General features: G+C 37.6%; 1 protein-coding gene and 1 long non-coding RNA gene across 2 annotated transcripts in view; both read right to left on the bottom strand.

Moving 5' to 3' along the window:
- LOC125615232 overlaps positions 1-22,621 on the bottom strand; it is an 85,456-nt gene that overhangs the window by 36,162 nt on the left and 26,673 nt on the right. Inside the window, exon 2 of the long non-coding RNA XR_007345780.1 lies at positions 6,663-6,723. This is a non-coding gene — a long non-coding RNA (uncharacterized LOC125615232). The remainder of the gene's footprint in view (positions 1-6,662; positions 6,724-22,621) is intronic.
- On the bottom strand, positions 7,894-9,097 carry LOC107153158 (cytokine SCM-1 beta-like). Its single transcript, XM_015498678.1, has 2 exons — positions 8,922-9,097; positions 7,894-8,174 (listed from the first exon to the last, which is right to left on the bottom strand). Exons 1-2 carry the CDS (start codon positions 9,080-9,082, stop codon positions 8,009-8,011), a joined length of 327 nt encoding a protein of 108 aa, XP_015354164.1. The 5' UTR covers positions 9,083-9,097; the 3' UTR covers positions 7,894-8,008.

Genomic DNA, 22,621 nt, shown 5'->3' with positions numbered 1-22,621 from the left:
GGGGGGGGGGGGGAGAATAGAAGTACTTTGGATTAGACAGAGAGGAATGAAGGGAAGGGAAGGGGAGTGGGAATAGGAAAGACAGTAGAAAGGCAGTGGACATTACTTTCCTATACTCATGTACGAATACACGATCCGTGTAGCTCCACATCATGTACAATGAATGGAAAGAATGGTAAGTTATATTCTGTGTATGTAAAACATGTCAAAATACATTCTCCTGTCATGTATAATTAAAAAGAACAAAAAATTTAAAAAAAACATAAAAAAAATTTATTGTGAGTAATGAGAGCCTACTGCCTGACCATGCACAGCATTGCTAAAAGGTGAGGCTTGCAGGTTAAGGAGACATGGTAGGCTCACTTTCTAAGCAGCCTCATTTCCCCCCACTTAATAAAAACATGTTGAATGAATAATTTAATATTCTAATAAAAAGCTGAGGTCATATCAATAATAGTTTTTAGATCAAATCATCATATTTTGCCCCCAAATTATCCACAGTTAATATTTGTTAATTAAAAATAAGTTAATAACTAAATGCATGCATAAATTTTCCTAGAGATAACTGTCCACTCAGCCCTGCCATCAGTCTTTTTGGGAACACGCTGCATCCACACTCTTAGTTCCTTAACATCTTGAACTCCCGCCTGCACAAAAATTGAGCAAGCCTGATATTAGGACAGTCACTTCATAGGCTCATACTCACCTACCCCAGGGCGATGCACAAAAATGAATTGGATCAACTAGAACTTTCCTTTGGAATTTTGGACTAAGGAATAAAAGATAAATTGCCAGGAAGCAAAATTATTAGAGCTTTACAATTGCCATAGCCTCAAGTAAACCAAACTCACATGTAAGATGCAATTATAAAGTGGTGTGGAGAAGAGAGAGAAAAAGCTGGTTGGGGAAGAAGGTCCTTGAGGGATACTGTCAAAGACAGGCAATGTGAAAGAACATGAAAGAGACCAAAAGACAGAAATCGGGACTCACAACTGGGAGACATGGAGGGCCTGGTGACTTTCTGACAGGAAAATGTATTTTGACATATTTTACATACACAGAATATAACTTACCATTCTTTCCATTCATTGTACATGATGTGGAGCTACACTGATCGTGTATTCGTATATGAGTATAAGAAAATAATGTCCACTGATTCTTTGTGGTTTATATGAATAGTCAGATATTCATGTATGAATAATTATATATTAATAGTTTATATAAATAGTCAGATAACACCTGCCCCACTTTGCTGAAGTAAAATGAGATCTGTTCCTCAGGGTTCAAAGAATATTATTCAGAACAGTTTAAACAGGCCCCCAAGCCATTAACAGGCTGATAAATTTTTCAAATTTAAATAATCTCCCTTGCAAAAAAAAAGGATATTTTAAATGTCTTAGAGTGCCCCAAATTCCAAGTCTGCTGTTTCTCAAAATGTTTGTTAGATATAGTACAGGAAAGATGGAGAGGATGGAAACCAAATGGTGGCCACACCCCTGTCATCCTTAGTAATAGTGTAGGCATGGTGTCTTTCCCAGAAATGATGATGTTTTTAATGAAATCAGTTATGTGCTGTTGAGTAATAAGAACACTGCACTTATTTTATAACTGTGCAAAAACATGACCCAATAATGTATTAAAATATGCCACAAGTAGAATGTTATGCATAGCAACAGATTTATAAAACATTAATTAGATGTTGCTAGCTATTCAGGCCAACAAAATCTTTAAAAATAAATATTTAAGTAATTATGCTTCCCTTCAACAGAGCCTCTGTTTCTTTTGCATAATAATTTATTTGTTTCCTTTCAAGTATATTTCTTTGAAACTTTCTTGGACTCAACTTTCTAACTTGGGAAATGTTTTAAAATTTAACTTATTTTTAAAAAATATAATTGTGGAGTCTTCAATAGATTCTTTTAAAAGAATTATTCTTTTCAATAATTAAAAAAGTTTGACACTTTTTTCCTTCATGCAATTTGAGAAGATTTTACTGAGTCCCATTTGAAAAATTGGATTACATAATTGAATTAGAATTAGATTTATATAATGATATCAGTTTTATGATCCAAGTGAATCAGAATTGTTTTTAAGATTAATAACATCTCCAGAGATAGTACCTAAGTTTGGTTAATATTCAAATGGATTTTTATTCAACTTTAGTTTTTTTAACAAAAAGCATAATCAAGTTCAGACCAAGATGTTAAGCAGATGGAGGGGAAAAATGGCAAAGCTAGGTTATTAAATTGAATTTTATTTTGTATTTGGTAAGTTGAGATTTCACTTAAGCTGGAGACAAACTTCACATTTTGGTCACTAAAATCTCAGTGAGAGTTGCTGTATCCAAAATAACAAAATATCCGCCTGTTTCATCAGGATGACTCCTGGGGTGGCGGGCAGTGCTGAGTGGGGCTTTCACTGAATCCTGGCCATGAGGGATCAGAGAGCAGAAGAGGAGGCAGAGCAGGGTGTGTGGACTCTGCCAACCATCCACGCCTCTAGCCATTGTACACTCAATGCTTTGATTGATGTTCAGTGTTTCCCTGATGGAGGGACTGTAGAAACAACCCATGTTATTCCTAGGACCCAATAACAGCCCAAACCCCTTGATCCAGAGAATGCTTTCATCTATATTTGTTTTGTTATACAAAGAGTGATGGACACTTTATAGGGTGCACGCACAAGTCGATATGTTGGGATTGATGAAGGTTTTACCTTTTGGGCATTGAAGTACTAAATGAATAGACACAGGCCTTTAGAGCTCCTTTCTTGCCCATAGATAATAACCATATCACCAAAACCAAACTGGCCTCGGCTGCTATCTTCACTCCCTGTATTTATAATTCTAGGCATCATAATTTATGTTGATCTTGTCTGTTCCATTTTCTTGGAAGCTACTCATAGGTTAAAAACTTTTCTTTTCCTTAAAAGCTCCTCATACTGCCCTAGATCATGTTCTGTTCACAGAGAGTTCAACGAATACTGTGGTACTTAGGACTGATTTACTTAACTTCCTCTCTCTCTCTCTCTCTCTCTCTCTCTCTTTCTTTCTTTCTCTTCCTTCCTTCCCTTCTTTCACTCCCTCCCTCCATTTATCTTCCCCATATCCTTCTCAAGAGATTGATTTTATTTTTCTCCTGCTTTTTAATAAACTGCTTTGTTCATAAGTCTCACATCAAGGACCTCTTTTCTATTTTCTTCATGTAATTTTTCTAGCCATCCCTTCAAATTATAAAAGTGCTGAAGGTATAAGCCCTTCTGCAGGCAGTAAGATAACAAGTCTGGCAGAACTTTCCTTTTGGCACAAGTAGCACTTGAGTTTTCTTTTTCAGTTTCATGTTCCATTTTTCCACCAAAGCTTCACCTCTGTACCAAATGACAAAGAATGGTCAAGAACACAAACCCAAAACACCCAGACCCAGTCTCAAATTGGAAGTAATTTGCTATAGGCCCAACATTTCCTGGATGTGCCCTGTTTTATTATATTTATTTTTATTTGTCTTATGATAGATCTCCACATTTGCTTTACTATAGTTTCCTCTGAATCTCTCACATAGGTGTGGATGCTCCCAAGGGTTAGATGGTGCTTTTCTGTGAGCAGGCTGCACACTCACATTGAACCACACTTCAGCAGAAGAAGCAAGAGCTAAGAATGCCTGAAGGCGGACTCTTTTGCTGTTCTAGACAATCAGCTGCTTCACCTACGCCTGACAGCATTAATGACATGTGATTTAAATATAAAAACAAAATTACCAAGTTATGGCATCCTATAATGAAGGCTTATGACTCTTGAACTTTTGTTGAGAAATACATGACAGCTTATGTTTGTAAGCTTTGCCTAAGAGTTTATTGAAAATAATAATAATTTTTAACAATCAATTTTTTTAAAAAAGGCAGAATCATGTGACCAAGTACTGTTCCAGAGTTCAAGAGTTTTACCACTTATCAGACCTGTGACCTGCACATGTTATTTCGCCCCCTATGTTCTTCAACTGTAAAATGGGAGTGATACTGCGTACTTTATAGGGGAGTTGATTAAATTAGTAAATTTAATTAAATTAGTAAATTACTACTTAGAAACTATAAAATCAGTGAAAAAAACATTTATACATAAATGAAATTGAGATTTGTTTTGTTATAGGAGTGGTATCAGGCAGTGTTGACTTCAGGGGCCTCAGAAGGTGGAACTCAGCCCCTATATTCCCATGTGAGCTAGAACTCCTGTTATCTCCATTGGTCCCTCATCATACTGTGACAACAGTGCACAGCCTGCTATCTCTCCTAACTCTCTGTCCCCAAAGATAAGCCATGAAGCCATTGGAAAGAGGTCATCCATCATGACATTGCTTGGTATAGTTATTCTTTAGAAACTTAGCTCGCAGTCTGGGTGGGGTGTGTTGGACCAGGACGGCAGGAAACACAGCTGGACAGGCGCTGTCTTTCTGGCGCTATCTTGTCTCTGCATGTTATTGTTTCAGGACATACATTATTTTTGTTCTTTCCCAGGAAACTTTAACCTTTCAAAAAGGCAATGATGAAGATGCTCATTGACACTGACCTCAAAGACCATCTCTCAATGGAATCACTGGCAATTGATTTTTTTTTTTCTCATCACCTTGGCCCTTTATTATCTCCTGGTGATAAACCCTATGTGGCTATTTTTCATTGTGTGGATAATCTAGCAACCAAGCTTTGGGAGCCCATGTTTATATTGTTTCCAACAAGCCTGGTTTTCAGCTGGATCTGCTCCCACTACAACCCTGAGATAATACGTCAAAATGAAAAGGACCCCATTGTGGTTGTAAGAACATGTAACAGAAATAGGTTTCATAAACAAGAGCAAAATATAGGTGTTGTATACGTGCAAGAACAATGAGAATAAAGCTCTCTTGATGATGTTTACACATGTGAACCTCTAAAGAGTGAGAAGAATCATGAACATTTGGAGTTCAAAGAGCCTACTGTGCGCAATAGTGGTATTCCCATCTGAGTGCAAGAGATCACCAAGGTGACTCTGTTTCCACTAGCTGATTACCAGCCCAGGCCTAGAAACTGCAGGCCAAGAAAGACTTCCTCAGGTGGCTCCTGAAACTTTCTCCTTTACTACTGAGCCCAAACAGGTAGAGGCATAACAGAATGTTTAAAACAGTCACCAAATGGCCCCTCTCTTAAAAAGAGAGATGAATATGCAGTCTTTTCGGCAGAAGATTCATGGTTATTAATATCATCAAACATATGAGTTCATATTGAGCCTGAACAATTAGATTTCTCTTATCAAAAGTTCAGGTACAGGGAGAAAGAAGGAAGCTTCTGAATTAGGGATTTGCTTATCGGAACTCAGGGTATGGAAAGGGGATATTTTAAGAGGGCTTTGGAGTCAGGATGACAAGAACTATCACCTTCATTCCCAGACAACCCTGGGTTCAAATCCTACCTCTGATACTTAATGTGTAAAGAGTTTCTACCCTCTTTCAGTCTTAGAATCCTCCTGTATAAAATGAGGAAGTTTATAAAGTTCTTGTTATGTTTAAAAAAAATAATGTATGTAAGTTTGTACATGATAGGTTTGAATAAATGGTATTTATGAATTAGCTCTTAGCTGAAGAAGACGGAAGAATAATATGACTTGTGATTTAATTTGGTATCTCATGTAGAGAAGACCTGCAGACAGAGTTACTTTGGTATAATTCTCCTGAATCAACTAAAGAAGCATTTCTGGAACCTCTACTATGTGCCACCATCCTCTGCTGTGTACTGTGGCAGGGATAGAAAGGAAGAAGTCACTCACACAGTCCAGGTTAGACATGTCAATAAATGTTCTCATGGGATTGTCTCCCATTTATTTTCATAATATGGTTTCTAACCTGTAGAGGACAAGTAATAAATATTTGCAGAATGAATAAATGGGGCAGCGAACAAATATATTTATAATTAGAATATGTTTTCTCTACTGAAAGAAGCATGCAATTCAGGAGAGAAAGATGCACCTAAGAACTGTTGGAGAAAACCAGGAAAGGAAATAGCAGAATACCCCATCGGCAATCAAAATGTTTTAATAGTCTTACCCAGTGGAATGAGGATGCTCATGAATCCTTCAAATAGCTATGCCTAACAGAGATTTCAGAAAAAAAAAAACAAACAAACAAACAAAAAAACTGCTAACATATCAAATTGGCAAACCCTGGTATGGACATCTCTTGCATCCTAAGCCCAGGGCTAGACAAAATAAATACAAATAAAAATGAAGTTTAATGGGGACTCTTGAGGAACTCACAGGTCACTGGAGCTGATTGTTCTAAAGTCTTTATATGGTTACATGGGGTTAGACTAGAATTCCTACTGGATTGAGATTTTGCTCTGTATTTTACCAAATGTAAACAAAATATGCTTGCAAAATATGTTTGCAAAATATGCAAATATCCTTCTATGCCAAAATATGCTTAATGCCAGCAACTGATAGAAAACTACTTTTAGCAAGGTATCTATATAACTCAGAGAATAATAGAGGTATGTTTAATAGCATTGGAATTATATCTTTTGCATTTTTAAACACAGTGAACTTTACATATTTAAAATTAAGTAAAAAGAGAAACATTCGTTATGTTTTTCCCCTAAGAATTGTTTTCTCGTCTTAATTATTGGTTAGTGTTATAACCACTCACCACAATCCAGACCTCAGGCACCAAGCTTCTTCCTTTCCATTATATTATTCTGCTCGAGCAGCTTCAGCAAAAGTTTCAAATAAAGAGGAGAAGAAGAAAAACTCACATCAGTAATTTGTCACATCTACGAATAGTTCTATTAAAAATTATATTATAGGCAGAAAAGTGAAATTATTAACTGATAATATTTTGAGTGATCTGGATTTGACCCTCCTTGTCCATTTGGGGATCTACCAGTTCCCACTGTGGGCCCTGTGGTTCTCCACTCACCCCCACTTTTGACCACAGATCCAAGTTGTTCAGTGCATCTCATTCTCCCTCAACTCAGTTATTATTTCGGGATTTCAAATATGACACAAGTCAACAAAGCAAAATTCAATGCAATTTTGCTAGATTTTTTTCTGGGAAAGATATTATGAATTTTCCTTATGGATGTGGATTTAAGAGCACAGAGCAGCACACTGCTGCCATTTTATACCTTAGCCATGACAGCAGTAACATAGCTGAAAATAGAGCCAAGATCCCTTGCTCAGCATCTCCTGATTTTCCTGACAAGATTAGGCATAATTCCACCCCTTTGCAGTTGCTTTCTACTTCTTTCCTTCCTTCTGCAAAAAGTAACAGAATCAACTCTGCCTTTACCTTAGCCTCTTGCTCTCTACTTTGTTTGGTCTTTAAGAAGGAGAGAAGGAAGGAAGGAAGAAATGGAGGGAGGGAGGGAGGGAGGGAGGGGAAAGGAGAGCACTGAATTTTACTTTAGAACCTCTTTACACCACAACTCCAGTTCCTGCCAGCCAGACTCTGGGAGAGAGGGAAAGCCCTGCCTCTTCCTGCCTTTCCTACCCTCACAGCAGAGCTCAGAAAGAATCAGCTCCAGACCCAACTTGAGTGACACCACCCAGGTGGACGCTCAGGACGGGGACAATGACAGCTGGATGATGTTGTCCCCTACTCTGCACCTCCCACTATGACCAAGGCGAGGTGAGGTAGACCTCGAGTGCCTTCGCACTGTCTCCTGACATCACAGCGGGACCCTCAGGGGTGAGTTGGGCTTTCCTCAGACACACCAGGTGGGGACCGCCTCCCCCAGATGCCATGGGACATCAGAGAGGCGCACTTAGGACAGAACGTCAGGGACGTGTTACCTTTCCCTCGTATAAGAGTAGGCCAGAGAACCATTCGAAACAATAAATATTTATTAATTACAGAATGTAAATGAATACAAAAGTCATTAAAATAGAAACCCAGGGAAACGGTTTTATTCAAGCAGCACTTGCGTACAAGGTGAGCGTAGCCTAATTAGTCCATGAGCTTGTGTCGGGAGCCTGGCGGCAGCCGGGAGACCACTACCTAGACAGGGTCCCGGCTGTGTTGGTGGGCTGGGCCCTGGTGGGGCTGCTCTGGAGCTTGCTCCTTTTGGTGGTGGACCTGCTGTCCATGCTTTTGACCGCTGACTTCACCCACTCGGCTTCTGGATTAGCACATACTTTCAGGCCACGTTTGGTAATAAAACTGTAATGCAAGAAGAGAGAGAGTCGGCCACAAGCTCTGAGCCCTCGGGTCAGGAGCCGCCCACAGACTTGAAGAGCTCTCAGGCACAGACTAGCAGAAGAAGTGACCCTTCAGACCAGGACACCACAAAGGAACAGCTCCCTCTCTGGCTTCAGCCCACGGGACCGTGCCTCCAGGAGTGCCCGGAGCCTTGTCCCACTGCCCTGCCTCCTGAGTTCCACCAGGTGCACACCTGGCCTGGACCCTAGTGACCAGCTGTTCAATTACTATGCACCTGCCTCTTTCTCAAACCTACACATACTAATTTTTTGGATTAAAGTGATTTCTTTATTTCAATTCCTTTGGGCAACTCTGTGCCAGGGAGAGCTGCTCCTCCTGCAAAGGAGATCCTGGGGAGAGACTGGCTCTGCACAGGCTGCTCCGCACCCTGTGCCCCCGAGACTGCCCAAGCACATGTGGCCTGGGCTGCTGTCTCTGCACTGGTCTCAGACTAGGCACAGCCTTCACCTGCTCTGCTCTTAGGTCAAATCAGGAAAGAGGACTCAGATTCCCATTTGGGTTAGACTTTGGCAATGACCATCATTTGGTGGGGCTGCGTGAAGACATGACCAGGGGGCCAGGTAGAGGGCTGTGGGTCAGGCTGTGGCTCTCCTCCAGTTGACTGGTGTCCCCTGAGGCGCAGCACCCACTCTGCTCCATCTCCATATTGCTGTCCCCCCCTCCAAGCCCTCTGTGGGAGACACTCACATCACGGCCCTCACGGAGCCCTCCTTGATGGTGTAGGTCCTGATCCTGTTGATGGGCAGCCGCTGCGTGGACAGGCTCACACAGATGCTCCTCTCAGGGACTTCACTGCCCACACCTGGCGAGAGGAAGCAGAGAGACAAGATGGTCAGATTCAAGGCCATGGTATTGTTTCAGGAAATTTGTGGTGAGAGCAATTGAATTGTCATTGTCACATGGCATGTGTGTATTTTCACAGAGACACCGTGATGGGCAGCACATGGCCTAGTGATGCCCACTCATTCAGGGACACACAGCTCTTGCCGAGGGTTTCGGGCACTAAGATGGACAGAGGTGGACCCTGGTTCCATGCAGCACGTCTTCAAGGGGCGTCAGGTACAAAACAGGCAAACAGAGAAGATAATTTCCAATAGCTGTGTTACCGTGCTGCCTGTGAGATGGGAGGGTCGTGTGACAGAGAGTAAGGGGACAAGGCGGCATTCAACGGGGGANAGGGTGGGAGGAAGAAGGAAGAAAACAAAACAATAAAAATGCCACCTGTAACCATCAATCAGCACATGTACAAATACACCATGTATTTATGTCAAAATACACTCTACTGTCATGTGTATTTAATAACAACAAATAAATTGAAAAACCAATCAACCAACCAAACCTCTCCCTTCACTCCACTCCTTCCAAAATTCTGAAAAGAAAGGCCTACACTTACCATCTCCATGTCTTAATCTTTCCCCTCACTCCTTTACCCTCTCTCTGCACTGAATTCTAATCTCTTTCTTCCACCAAATTTTTCTTGCTAAGGTCATCAGTGACCTCAGTCACAAGAAATTTTGTGGCCGGCAGGCTAGTTCTGACTTTTCAGCACGTTCAATTTGGACACTCTCTGTTCCTTTTGAAATACTATGTGCCCTTGATGTCTACAATGTCACACATGTTCTGTTTTTCACTAACATATTTCACCACTTTTCTGTTTTACTTCACAAGCTAATCTGTCTTTACACAGACTTAAAATGCCAGAATTCCTAAAACTTTATGACTCTATTTTTTTAAAAAATCAACCATCTATATTCCCTCCTACAGAAATCCAGCTAAGCCCATTGCCTCAATCACCACCTGCATGTGGTTGACTGAAAATCATTATTTCTGTCCTTTCCACATTCTCGTATATCTAGATCTACCTTGACAGTTATTCTCCAAATATCTCAAAAATTCAGCTCACCCTCTTTCTCATCCTTGCCCCCAAATCTGTTCCTCCCCAATATTTCCATCTCAGTGCACATCACAACCACCATCTTTGACCGTTTTAGCACAAATCCCTTATCCAGCTGCCTAAACATTCTATGTATTAATTACTAGAGAAGGATGTTGGAGTTTCCAAGTATAATTGTGGGTTTTTGAAAATTCATACATGCACAAAATATAGCAATATAATTTGGCCAATATCATTCTCCATTACTTTTCCTTTCCCTCCCTTACTCTCTCCCGATGTACCCTTTCCTCTATCCTATTGATTTCTCTTTGATTTTTGTGAGATTTGCCCCCCATGTATCCCCCACTTTTCTTTTCCTTTTTTTTCCTCTCTGGTTTCCACATATGAGAGAAAACGTACAACCTGTGAACTTCTGAGTTTTGTTTATTTCACTTCACATAATGTTCTCAACTCCCATCCATTTTCCTGCAAATGACATAATTTCATTTTTCTTTATGGTTGCATAAAACTCCATTGAGTATATGTGTCACATTTTCTTTATTCATTCATCGATGGGCATCTAGGCTGGTTCTATAGTTTGACTACTGGAACTTGTAGAGCTATAAACACCTGTGTGCATGTATTACTACAGTATGATGACTTTAATTCTTTAGGGTAAATACTAAGGAATTGTTTAGCTGGGTCATAAGGTGATCCCATGCCTAGACTTTTGAGGAATCTTCATGCTGATTTCCATAATGGTTAGAGAAATTTACAACCCCATCAGTAGTGTAAAAGTATTCCTTCTTCTCCACATGCCCTCCAGAATTTATTATTATTTGTATTCTTGATGACTGCCTTTCAGCATAGTTTTGATTTACATTTCCCTATTTGCTAATGATATTGAATATTTTTCATACATTTGTTGATCATTTGTATTTCTTCTGTTGAGAAGTACCTGTTTAATTCACTTGCCCATTTATTAATTGGATTATTTGGGTTTGGGGTGTTAATTTTTTTTGGTTTTTATGTACTCTACTACATAAAACGGATGGAAGTTCAGAACATTATATGAAGTGAAATAAACAAACTCAGAAGTTCAAGGGTTGTACGTTTTCTCTCATATATTCTTCGTCACAAGAATAACTCACAAAGATTTTCTCCTATTCTGTGGGTTCTCTCTTCCCTTTTCTAATTGTTTTCTTTGCTGAGTAGAAGATTTTTAATTTGATGCCATCCCATTTATTAACTCTTGGCATTATTTTCTGAGTTTAGTGATCCTATTGAGAAAATCATACCTATATGCTGGAATGTTGACCCTATGTTTTCTTCTAGGAGTTTTATTGTTTCTGGTCTAATTCCATTTTGAGTAGTTTTTTTATGTGTGTGCAGAGTGAAAAATAAGGATTTAGTTTCATTTTGCTACATATAGATAACCAGTTTTCCAAGCATCATTTGTTTAAAAGATTGTCTTTTCTCCAATGTATGTTTTTGGCACCTTTGTCAAGGATTAGATGACTGTAGGTGTGTGGGTTTGTCTCTGTGCTTTCTATTCTGTACTATTGGTCTATGTTTCTGATTTTATACCAGTACCATGCAATTTTCGTTACTACAGCACTATAATATAACTTGAAGTCCTGTGTTGTGACGCCTCCAGCATTGTTTATTTGATTTTGAATTGTTTTGATTATTCTGGGTCCTCTATTCTTCTAAATGAACTCTTTTAGAGCTGCTTTTTTTTTTTTCTAGTTCTGTGAATAACATCATTTAGATTTTGATGGGGATTGCATTGAACCTGTATATTGCTTTTGGTAGTATGTCCATTTTACCAATATTAATTCTGCCTGTCCATGAACATGGGAATTCTTTCCATTTTCTGAGGTCTTCAATTCTTTCTTCAATGATTTCTTCAAAATTATTCATCTATAATTTTCATTGTAAATGTCTTTCACTTCATTGGTTAGATTTATTCCTAGGTCTTTTATTTTATTTGAGGCTATTGTGAATAGAATTGTTTTCCAGTGTTTGTTTTTTTTTTTTTTTCCTCATCAGATTTCGTTGTTGGTATATAAGAAAACTACTGATTTTTGTATGTTGATTTTGTAAACTGCTACTTTGCTGAATTTGTTTATTAGCCCTAGTGGTCTTTTGGAGGAGTTTTTAGGATCATCTAAGAACAGGAACATATTAACTTCAAACAGTGATAATTTGACTTCTTCCCTTCCTATTTTTAATCCCTTTTATTTCCTTCTCTTGCCTAATTGCACAAACCTGTGTTCTTAGCCATTGTGCTATGAAGTCCTCACTCTGCCATATTACTTGTGGAAAGAGTAATAATAATTCAAAGGGGATGAGATTGCCCAGGAAAGTGTCGTGAATATATGCCAATACTGAATCATGGAAAACACTAAATATGAGCAGTAGATGAAAGTAGAGGATTAGAAGAGACTAAAAAGCATTTGTATCTTTGCCTGTTTTTTTAAGGAACATCAGATATCTTAACAGAGAGGATATAAATGCAGAGCTCATAATAAACATTTTGATAACTTTGTTGATGATGAAACCATGAGTATCCTCAGGTAACCTAAGGTACTACTTCCCTAAATTTATTTAATAGCATAATGTGAATGTTTCCTCATAATATTTTCAGCTGTGCTAGATTTTTTAATTGCTGGAAATGGAATAAATAACCTGGAGATAATATAAGCTTTGTTAATATTTAAGAGAAAAAAAATAAGTGTTTTCCTGGTAAATGTTAAACAATGGACACCAATATGAAGAAAAATGCTTTTATTCCTATGGAGTCATCTTATTCTAACACAAATAAATGATGATGCAGTAGGTTTTATTTATATTTAAGAATGACTGTAATTTACTAATTCTTGGTGTTCCCAATCCTTTTCCAATCACATGAACAGATTTTAACAGTTTGAATTTCCCCTTATTTGTCAGTGAATAAAGACTGCTACTTTGGGCAGGATTACATTAATTCATGTTAGGAGACAGAAAGATAAGTGACTTCAATATAGCTGATAAAATAATATTTTGGCAATAATGTAGTCAATCATTGAAATAAATTTTGAAGACTGTGAAATCATTTGCTCTAGTTGCATATGCCTTGGCTTTCTGAAATGTTTGTTCTTGTTGAAAGAAATTTTGTGGGCTCACGAATCCCTGGGTATGCTAAAAGTTTGTAAAAACAATGAATTTTTTTTTCATTATCCTGTCTCTCAGTCACAGGATAACCTGGATATATTGGTGTGGTGTAAAAAAAAAAAATCCTTTTCCCTTGAAGGAGGACCATCCAAAAGGATAACTTTATTATAACTTTACAGGACTATTTTAAAATAATGGAACTAAAAAGTACTTAGAGTAATCAGATGTCTCTGAACTCCAAGTAGAGAATAAAGCATTTGCATAAAAACCTGCTTGGGTCTGTGCTTTGCTCATCATGAGTTATCTCCTGCTTTTGCCAGAGGATGACAAGGGATGAATGGGTGGTTTGACACAGAACATGCTGTATGGATGCTGGAAAGACAGGTAGGCACTTTAACAAAAAACATTTTGAATGCTACCTATCACTAAATTAGGAGTTTGGGGATAGGGGAGAAAGAGTGTAGAAATGATACTAATACGGTGAGAAGGACTTTCATTTCATCATAAGGATGAATGTAGATCTGCAGCAATTTGCAAAAACACATAATTAGGGATAGTTTTTGTAATGCAAAAATGCACCCTCTAATTATATATAGAAGTGATTGCAGATAATGATAGTTATCTACTAGGAATAGATTAAAGGATTGAGGGACTTATTTTTTTCCATCCCATTCGGACCTTGAGGTTTCTGCACTGACCCGTAGGGTGGCGTTAATGGAAGATGCTGAAGAAAGCCTGTCTGGATTGTTGCAGGGGCTTGATTTACATTCCCCAGAAGCTTCTCTGTCAGGAGGCTTGTAAAATGACATCAGTCTCAAATCATTGCAGGGTTGCTCACTAGTCAAATAAATGAGGTGGGGGACAGGCCTCTCATTTGGATCAGTTTTTAAGACCCCGCACATGTCTTAGAATTTGGGGCATTTATCAGAAAACTTTTTCTGATTCTTACTTTCATAGTAAGACTGGTCCCTCTCAGCTTTTCTTTCCTCTTTCTTTCCTTTCCTGTTTCTTTTATTTTTTACTTACCAGTATAATTCTTGACCTCATGTCATTACCATTAGCTTTGAAAGGCAGAAATATCTGAAAACAGTTGAAATTCTTGAGAAAACAAACTTATCTAAGGAATGCAAAACATTTCTACTTATTTTATTACCTAATAATATTATTCCCTGGCATAAATGATTCTTATTTTCAAAATGAAAAAGCAAATTTATGAAATGGATTTGGTCAAAGAATAGTGTTTGCTTTGAGTATGTTGGGATCATCTCTTCTGAACACAGCACTTAAATCCCACATCAGGTTCACCTGGCAAGCCACTGCCATAGATTTCCACCATTGCCCATGGGTGAGGGGTGAAAATAATGAGATACACATAAGTTTGCCTATCTAATATGCAGTTATTTGGCACAGTTGGACATTATCTCTGAACTTTGATGAATAATATTGCTTGGTAATGAAGTGTGGAAAGGGCTTACAAAGAGGTGAGGGTTCTATATTTCACCCAAAATGGTATAATACTGACACAATAGGCTGTGATAAATTATGTAAAACCAAATATCTGTAGCAATCACTGAAGGACTCTGTACAAAAGAAACAAAACTACTCTTGATATATCAAAATGAAATTAGAAAATACATTCAAGCAACTTATAGGAAGGCAATTAAAAGAAATCAGAGAAACAAAGAGCAGAAGAAATTGAACCAACACAACAACAAAATGGCAGACTAAGTCCTAACTTAACAATAGTGACATTAAATGTAAATTGTCTAAATACACTAAGTAAAAGACAGAGATTGGCAGAGTGGATAAAAAGAAAATTATTCATAATTTTATATGCTTATAAAATTTTTTTAAATTGTAAGAAATTCACTTCAATATAATAGTATAGAAAGGTCAGTAGTGAAAATGTAGAAAAATATATTCCCTGAAAATATTAGTAAAAGCAAAATAAACAAGACAGAAGTGATGTATTAACATCAGATCAGATAAGACAGAATTCAGACTAAGGAAATTGCCTTCAACTATATATAAGGATAAAAGAATCAAAGAACCATACAGTAATCTTCAATGTGTACCCCTAAGTAATTGAGCTGCAAAATATGTGAAACAAAAACTTGTAACAGTAAAAGGAGAAATAGGAAGATCCACAATTATAAGATTGTAAATTAGTATCACCACTATGGAAAGCAGTATAGAGGTTTCTTAAAGACTAAGAATGGAACCATCATTTTATCCCTCTATATCACTCTTTGGTATTTATCCTAAATAATTAAAGTCATCAAACTACAGTGATATGCATACCCATGTTTATAGTTGCACAATTCACAATAACCAAACTATGGAACTAGCCTAGATGTTCATCAATGAATGAATGGATAAATAAAATGTGGTGTATATACACAATAGAGTTTTCCTTATCTACAAAGAAAAAAAAATGAAAGAAGAAGAAGAATTGGAGGAGGAGGAGGAGAAGGAGGAGAAAGAAGGAGAACTAATGATACCCATCTCACAAATTGGTGTTGAGGTATAAATGAGCCTATATACATAGATTCCTAGACTGATTGGCCTTGATTTGTATGTCAGGGGTGACATGGGTAGACTATTATTTGCATCTGATATTTAATTTATTTAATAGGACGTGGGGAAAGATAAAAGCAAAAGCAGACTGTAAACAGAACTAGGATATAAAACTAGAAGGATGACCTGCCACACAATCAAAACCATGTTAAAAACATTTTTTTTGAGAATTTTTGATAGATAAACAGAACAAAGCACTACCACCAAAAACAACTCAACTCTTCTACCTGTCATTTTCAGAATTCTTTAGTGACTCAGAAAATGGAAAGAGAGAGAGAAAGAGAGAGAGAGATTGAGATTGAGATTGAGATGGAAATACTATTACTTGTACCCAGGTGGAAGAAACAGCCAAATGGGGAAGAAGAGATCTCAGGAGGCATGACCTCTTCCAGGTCATACGCTCTTGGGTGGAATAAGCAGATGTTGAAAAACTGGGCACAATAAGTGGTGGGAACTCTGGACTCCCATTTTCAGAGAAGGATAGGGTTTTAGGGAGGGGAAGGGTACTGAATCTGAGAGAGTAACTAAAATAGGACCAGTCATAAAAAGGTGGCTATAAGTTGGGAGATCTACCACAGAGGAGTCCAGTGGTCAATGATGTCTTATGTCAAGGACAAACTGGAAAAGAAGTAAACCAAGGCTACAAATAAGAACTAAAATTCTCCTCCCAGGTCTAGATGAGTCATTTAATACTGTTAGTCAGTTTTCCATAGCTGTGACAAAATAGCTAAGATAATAAACTTGAAAGAGGAAAGATTTATTTTGGTTCATGATTTTAGAAGTTTTTGTTCATAGTCAACTCCATTGCTTTTGGGCCTGTGCAAGGCAGAGTATGATGGTGGGAGCATGTGGTACAGCAAAGCTGTTCACCTAAATGATAGTTGGGAAGCAAAGAAAGAAGAAGAGTATGGGGCCCCAGTATCCACTTCAAGGGCTTGCTCCCCACTGACCTGACTTCCTTGCATTAGGCATTCCTCTTAAGTGGTCCACCAGCTTCCAGTAGCACCCCAGGCTGGTGACCAATCCTTAAATGTATAGGCCTTTGGAGGACATTTAAGATCCAAATAATAACAAATACTAAGACCTACAAATATGGGTAGGGATGAAAGAGTCTCCTGGGAATCTTGGGAAGTAGAAAAGCAAACAAAGGCTAAGGGGCAGTTGATAGCTAATATGCAAATATACTGATACCTGACATTTAAAGTTTGCTGAATTATTTATCCTTAACTTAGCTGTCAGCTTTTACTTTATTCCACTACATATCTCTCTCTCCCTCTCTCTCTCTCTCTCTCTCTCTCTCTTCTTTATCTTTTTTGTTGTTGTTTTTACAGAATGTTTTGAACTTAGTAAGTAAAAATACTAGTGATCCTTGCAGACACCTTTTTTTTTTCCTGCCCTAAAGCAGGTAGGACAGAGATTTATATACATCCACTTTATAAAATAGTGCCCATACAGAAACAATTCCAAATATCAAACTGAAAAAGAAGTTAAAAAAATAACAATTCCATCTTTTCCACTGATTTTGAAACTTAACCATGGGCAAACCCAGTTTGCACAGAGGTACAATATATAACACAGGCCCAAAAGGTCTTTGGATGAAGAAAGATGATGTTTGGGAACACAGAACCAGGATCTCTGCTGGATAGTTTCTTATCCTCAGCAGCACTCATTTCCTGCCCAGAGAGCAGAGTCTGGAAAATGACATTTATTTTTATTGTAATTCATAAGAATTATTTTATTTTTATTGCAATTCATAAGCAGAAATTCATTTTCTTCTGCAATTTAGCACACTAAATACTTACCCCTATTCTTTGAAATCCATGTTACATAGCTGCCCACTTGCACAGAAGAAATCTCCCATCTGATGTGCAGTAGTCAGTCTTTGGCCAGTTCTTCCTTTATTTTGTCATATGAAGCTTTGTCTTTCAACAGCATCTATCTATAAGCACTCTTTGATATAAAATTTTATTCTGGGAGCCTGTGCTTCGAGTTAAAGGATTTTACAGAACTCCGAACCTATGTACTTGGGCTATGTCTATGCCCAATTCCTTGTTGCAAACATTATCATAATAAAAACAGAAAAAAAAGTACAATTAATTTTGGAAAAGGAAAGGTTGCTTGGAGCAATCTCGATGGGACTTGGGAAACAAATCACAAATGAGTTAAGCATGTGTTTACATAAAAGAATAACCCTAAAATGAAATATCTGATTGGGGTTGGAATGCCAAAATAAAAACAACTGAGCAATAAAATGTCCTTAGTAATAAAAATTGATTAAAGAAAAAGAAAAGCAAATTCATCTCAAACGAGCATATATTTTTCTTTTCTGAAAAGCACACTTATATAGGAATGAAGCATAGTTAATATACAAAGAAATAGTGTAATGGCAGGCATCAAACTCATTCTAAGATTTTATGTATTGTTTAACTTCAAAAATAAGATAACCAAATAAAGTGAATAGTGGAATTGTCCTTTTCATCTAGTGACTTATCTGTGGCACAGATTCTGTGTTCAAAGTCTGTCAATATTTAACTTGTGATCATAAACAACCACATCAAATTGGCACTAGGCCACAGTGAGATCGATTGTCATGAGCAAATGGATTTTCTGGTGAAGCTGATAAGATCATTAAGAGCCAGTGTGCCTGCAACCTCTAAAAAGGTTAATGTGATTTTGAACTGTAAATAGAAAAATAGTTCTGCATTTTACATACCAAAATCTAGGTTTGGTATTTGTGACAAAGGATTGGAGTTTCAATCTGATGGTACAGCTGGAATATCTTAAAATGAGATGTATTGTTAAGATGAGTGGACAGAATAGAATGCATGTCACCTAAAAAAAAAAAAAATGGGAATATCCAATCCGGCTCATAAGAGATTTGATGGTCATTCCTAAGGTCTGGAAAGCTCCACATATAGAAACGTCCAGAAACAGAATGAACCATTACAGAAATCAGAGTCCTGTAGTGGGGTGTTCCAACAAAGGCCAGGGGTCATTTGGTGGAGATATTTTAGTTAAGTCTTTTTCAAACTGTGGTTCAAGACCAATTTGAGAAATAAAACTAACAGTGTACCACTGCATTAGAAAAGGTACATATTATTTTATTTTTGCTTCATGATTCTTTTGTTACACATGTGAATTGTGTGCTAAATTGCAGAAGAAAATGAATTTCTTCTTATGAATTGCAATAAAAATAAAAACAATGAAGGTCACTGTTACAGTTATGTTCATAGTTCCTAGGAAAGGATCAGGCACATCAGGCTGTCATTTTGGCCACCAAACTTTTAATTATTAAACCCTTCTGTGGTTAAGCTTCTCTATTTGAAAAATGAAGAAAATCAGTTTTCTTTGAAATGTACATATATGTGTGAGTGTATATATTTTTTAGAAAACACATCAAATATTTATCATACTTTAAAGATTATGTAAATCATCATTTTGCCCTTCAGTGTTTTAAAATTGCTTTAAAGAAAATCATAGTTTTCTTGTTAATCTGGTTCCTTGTGTTTCTTTGTTCATTGGCACCAACATGGACCGACGATACAAGCAGCCCTGATAAGATAAATCAATAGAACAACATCTTGTGAATAGGTTGCAGGGGTAAGGCAAGACAGCAGAGCATGGCTCCTCAAAATAATGACAGGATTCATTTTCAGATACCCAGATGCAGCCTCATTGCATTTTTCAATAATTTTGTGGGGAAAGGGAGCCTTTCCAGTTTTCTTCAATAGCTCTTTTGCAACTGTTCACTTTGGCTATTGGTGTCTGCCCAGCTGGGACTGGACATTCATGTTACCAGAGAACTGAACATCTCGGCCCCTCCAATATAAGCCCCATTGTCTGACCTAAGCTGCTGTGTAGGGTGCTGCTGTACCGTTGATGTTTATTGCTCTTTGGGTAACAAGAAGAAACCTGGTACTTTTGTTTTGTTCAAACACTCATCCTATTCACGGCCACTGTTTATACCAGAGGAAAATGTTCTTGCAAAGAGACCAATAATTTAGAAAATATTTGAACGGGAGGTTGAATAGTTTCTATTGGTGTCTTTATTAGTGATCTCTACTGTTGAATACAAAGCAACTCTGTCTTAAAGAGCTCTTCTCCACTGCGGATTTGCAGATTTAGTTTATTGCAAGCCAAATCTTGTTCCCTGAGTTCCAAATAAAATCATTGTCACAAGACAAAAATTCTGTAATGTGTAATTCTCATTTTCAAATTCTCAAATAATAAGATAAGTTGTAAATATATATATATACATAAGATGTAAAGTATATGTGTATATATATATGTATATATATATACATATATATGCAGTTTTCATTTTAGAAGACACTAAATAAAATAAAGCATGAAGTATCATTGAAGATAATTTAAAAGTTCCTAAAATTCATTCTCATTAAACATATACAATTTCCCAAAGTAAAGCACTGAGTTGGGTAGATGCAGGAGATATTTAGGCTCAATACTGTCTATATGTCTGAAGGTTTGTGGACTACCATATTTCCTCTCCACTTTTGATTTTATTAAAAAAGTACTACTAAGGAAGACCAAATTATTTGAGATGCTTTTTATGGCATTTAGTGGGTTAAAAATCTTCAAAGTGAGATGTGCATAAATAATAATTTTACCTATGTAGGAATTTATTTAATGTCTATTTTGAGCCCCCATTTTCCTGGATTGTGTGTGGCATTTCCCCAGGCAAAGCTTCAAGGACAGCAGTGGGTCTGTGGGTCCTTTTCCTAATACTTGCATGCCCTGAAATATCCTTGATCCTGCTGACTGGCCTTTCGTGCATTGGTGCTGGGTTGTCCCATGTTCCCAAACGCAAAGATTCACAGCATTTTGTTCTCTCTTAGATACTACCAAGGCCCTCTAGGGGGCACAGAGGTCATGCTGCTGCTCCTGGACCATGCTGACTTCAGGAAACACTCTGAGCCTATCCATGTCCTGCAGACCTGGGAACAATTCTCACATGCAGAGGAGAACTTCTCAGTTATAAATCACTTTAGGACTTGGAGGGACTAGAAGACTCCCTGAGATCTGCACCCTTTCATATTTTCAGATTTGTTTGCTTCATCCAAATTGACAGGATGCCTGGAGGTCGAGAGCTTTCTCTTTCTATCCATAATGTGCAGCTATATCTACTCTGGCCTTGCTCCCTCCCCAGAGCTGTAAAGGAAGAAAGTTATCAGGTCCCTCTAGTCTCAGGTACCACAAGTTTATCTGGGATCTTAGCCTTTGGCAGGGGACAAGGAACAGAACTCATCTTTCTCAGAGGTGTACAATGTCTCTTCTTCAAGATTTTCTCCTCCTTCCTTCAACCAAAGACCTTCACCAGAATCCTGAGGATTGGGAAACCTTTGTTCTTATGCAATAAATACTCTCCCAGATATACCATTTAGCTTTTGAAACCCAAAAGCCAAGAACTGACCCTTTGCTCTCTGCTTCCTACTGTATCATCTAATCATGGAAAACTGTTGGTGACAAACAAAAGGTCAGGGGGTATAGGAAATGGGGGAAAAAAACAAAAACCAAAAACAAGAGCCTAAATTTTTTTTTTACAATGTTTTTGCCTTTATTGGTTATTTGGACTCTAAGTTTCATTATTTGAGGAGTCATAGGGTGCTTAGAATTATTAAAATGCTGTATGGATTGAACCAATCTTGCTTATCTTCTTCCTTGGAAGGGTACCTAGGCAGGGTATAGTAAGAAACTCTGACCATTAGACCAGAAAAAAGTATTTTAAAACTGTCATCTTGGGTCAGTAACCCAGGAACTAGAAAGCTCTGAATTTCACTTCTAACAGGGGCACATATGACCATACTTTGAAATATAATTGTAAGTAATTATAATAAAATTTATTTCTTTTTTTCCCAAGTGTGTTTATATCCTTTATTTTGGTACCTCTGTTCAAGAGAAAAGACCATATTTGGTATTTTATAAAAGCTTCTTCGTATATTTCAATGAGAAATTGTCCTCCTTGCAAATTTGAATATCTGGATCTGCTTTCCCACCAAAATTTCAAATTATATTACTTTTTAATATAGAGCAATTCATCAACCTAAAATATTTTGACACACAATAGACATTTTAGCTCAGACATTGGGACCACAAATATGTCATGTAGGTATATATGCACACATGTAAATAGTATTATCCTCTTGAGGGGAGTCTATCTTCTCCCTGGATTCTGATGGGCTTATAATTGCTTCAGAAAACAAAACTCAGGAGAAGTGATGCTATGTGACTTCAGAGGCTGGGTTGTCAGAATCAATATAACTTCTGCCTTTGTCACAGAACCCTTGTACTTGGAGCGCCAAGTAGCTATGTGAACAACACAGTACTGTTGAGGCCTTCGAGCTGTGAGGACACCCAGCCACATGCAGTAATATATAGGTCCAGTGGACAGCCCTAGCTGAGCCAGGCTTTGAATCACCTCAGGGCAGGCATGGGACATGTGAACAGGGAAAGCTCCAAATTCCTTCTGCCCCCAGCCATTCCACCCCCCCACACAGTCATTTGAATTTTCCTAAATGAGGCCCTAGACATCATGCAGCAGAAACAAAACTCCCCTCAATGTGCCCTGTTGGAAGCTCTGACTTGAATCTGTGAACAAAATGAAATGGTTGTTTTCCTCACTACATATAGGAGAGTTGTTAAGTCATAATAAATAACTAGAACACCTCCCTACTCCAAGCTATTATCACCTCTTAGTTTGACTATCACAATAACCTTCTTTCTGCTCTTCTGCTTTCTCTTTTTTTTTTTTTTTTTTTTTTTT

Source organism: Marmota marmota, unplaced genomic scaffold, assembly GCF_001458135.2.
Source record: "Marmota marmota marmota unplaced genomic scaffold, marMar, whole genome shotgun sequence".
In the NCBI taxonomy this organism is placed as follows: Eukaryota; Metazoa; Chordata; class Mammalia; order Rodentia; family Sciuridae; genus Marmota; species Marmota marmota.
This window is presented reverse-complemented; position numbering and strand designations above follow the sequence as displayed.

Bases quoted from the DNA above. Each gene is read 5' to 3' on its own strand.
- LOC107153158 (XM_015498678.1), bottom strand. From the start codon at position 9,082: ATGGCCTTGAATCTGACCATCTTGTCTCTCTGCTTCCTCTCGCCAGGT. The intron at 8,175-8,921 runs GTGAGTGTCTCC...CTTGCATTACAG, and splicing joins GGCTCCGTGAGGGCCGTGAT to TTTTATTACCAAACGTGGCC.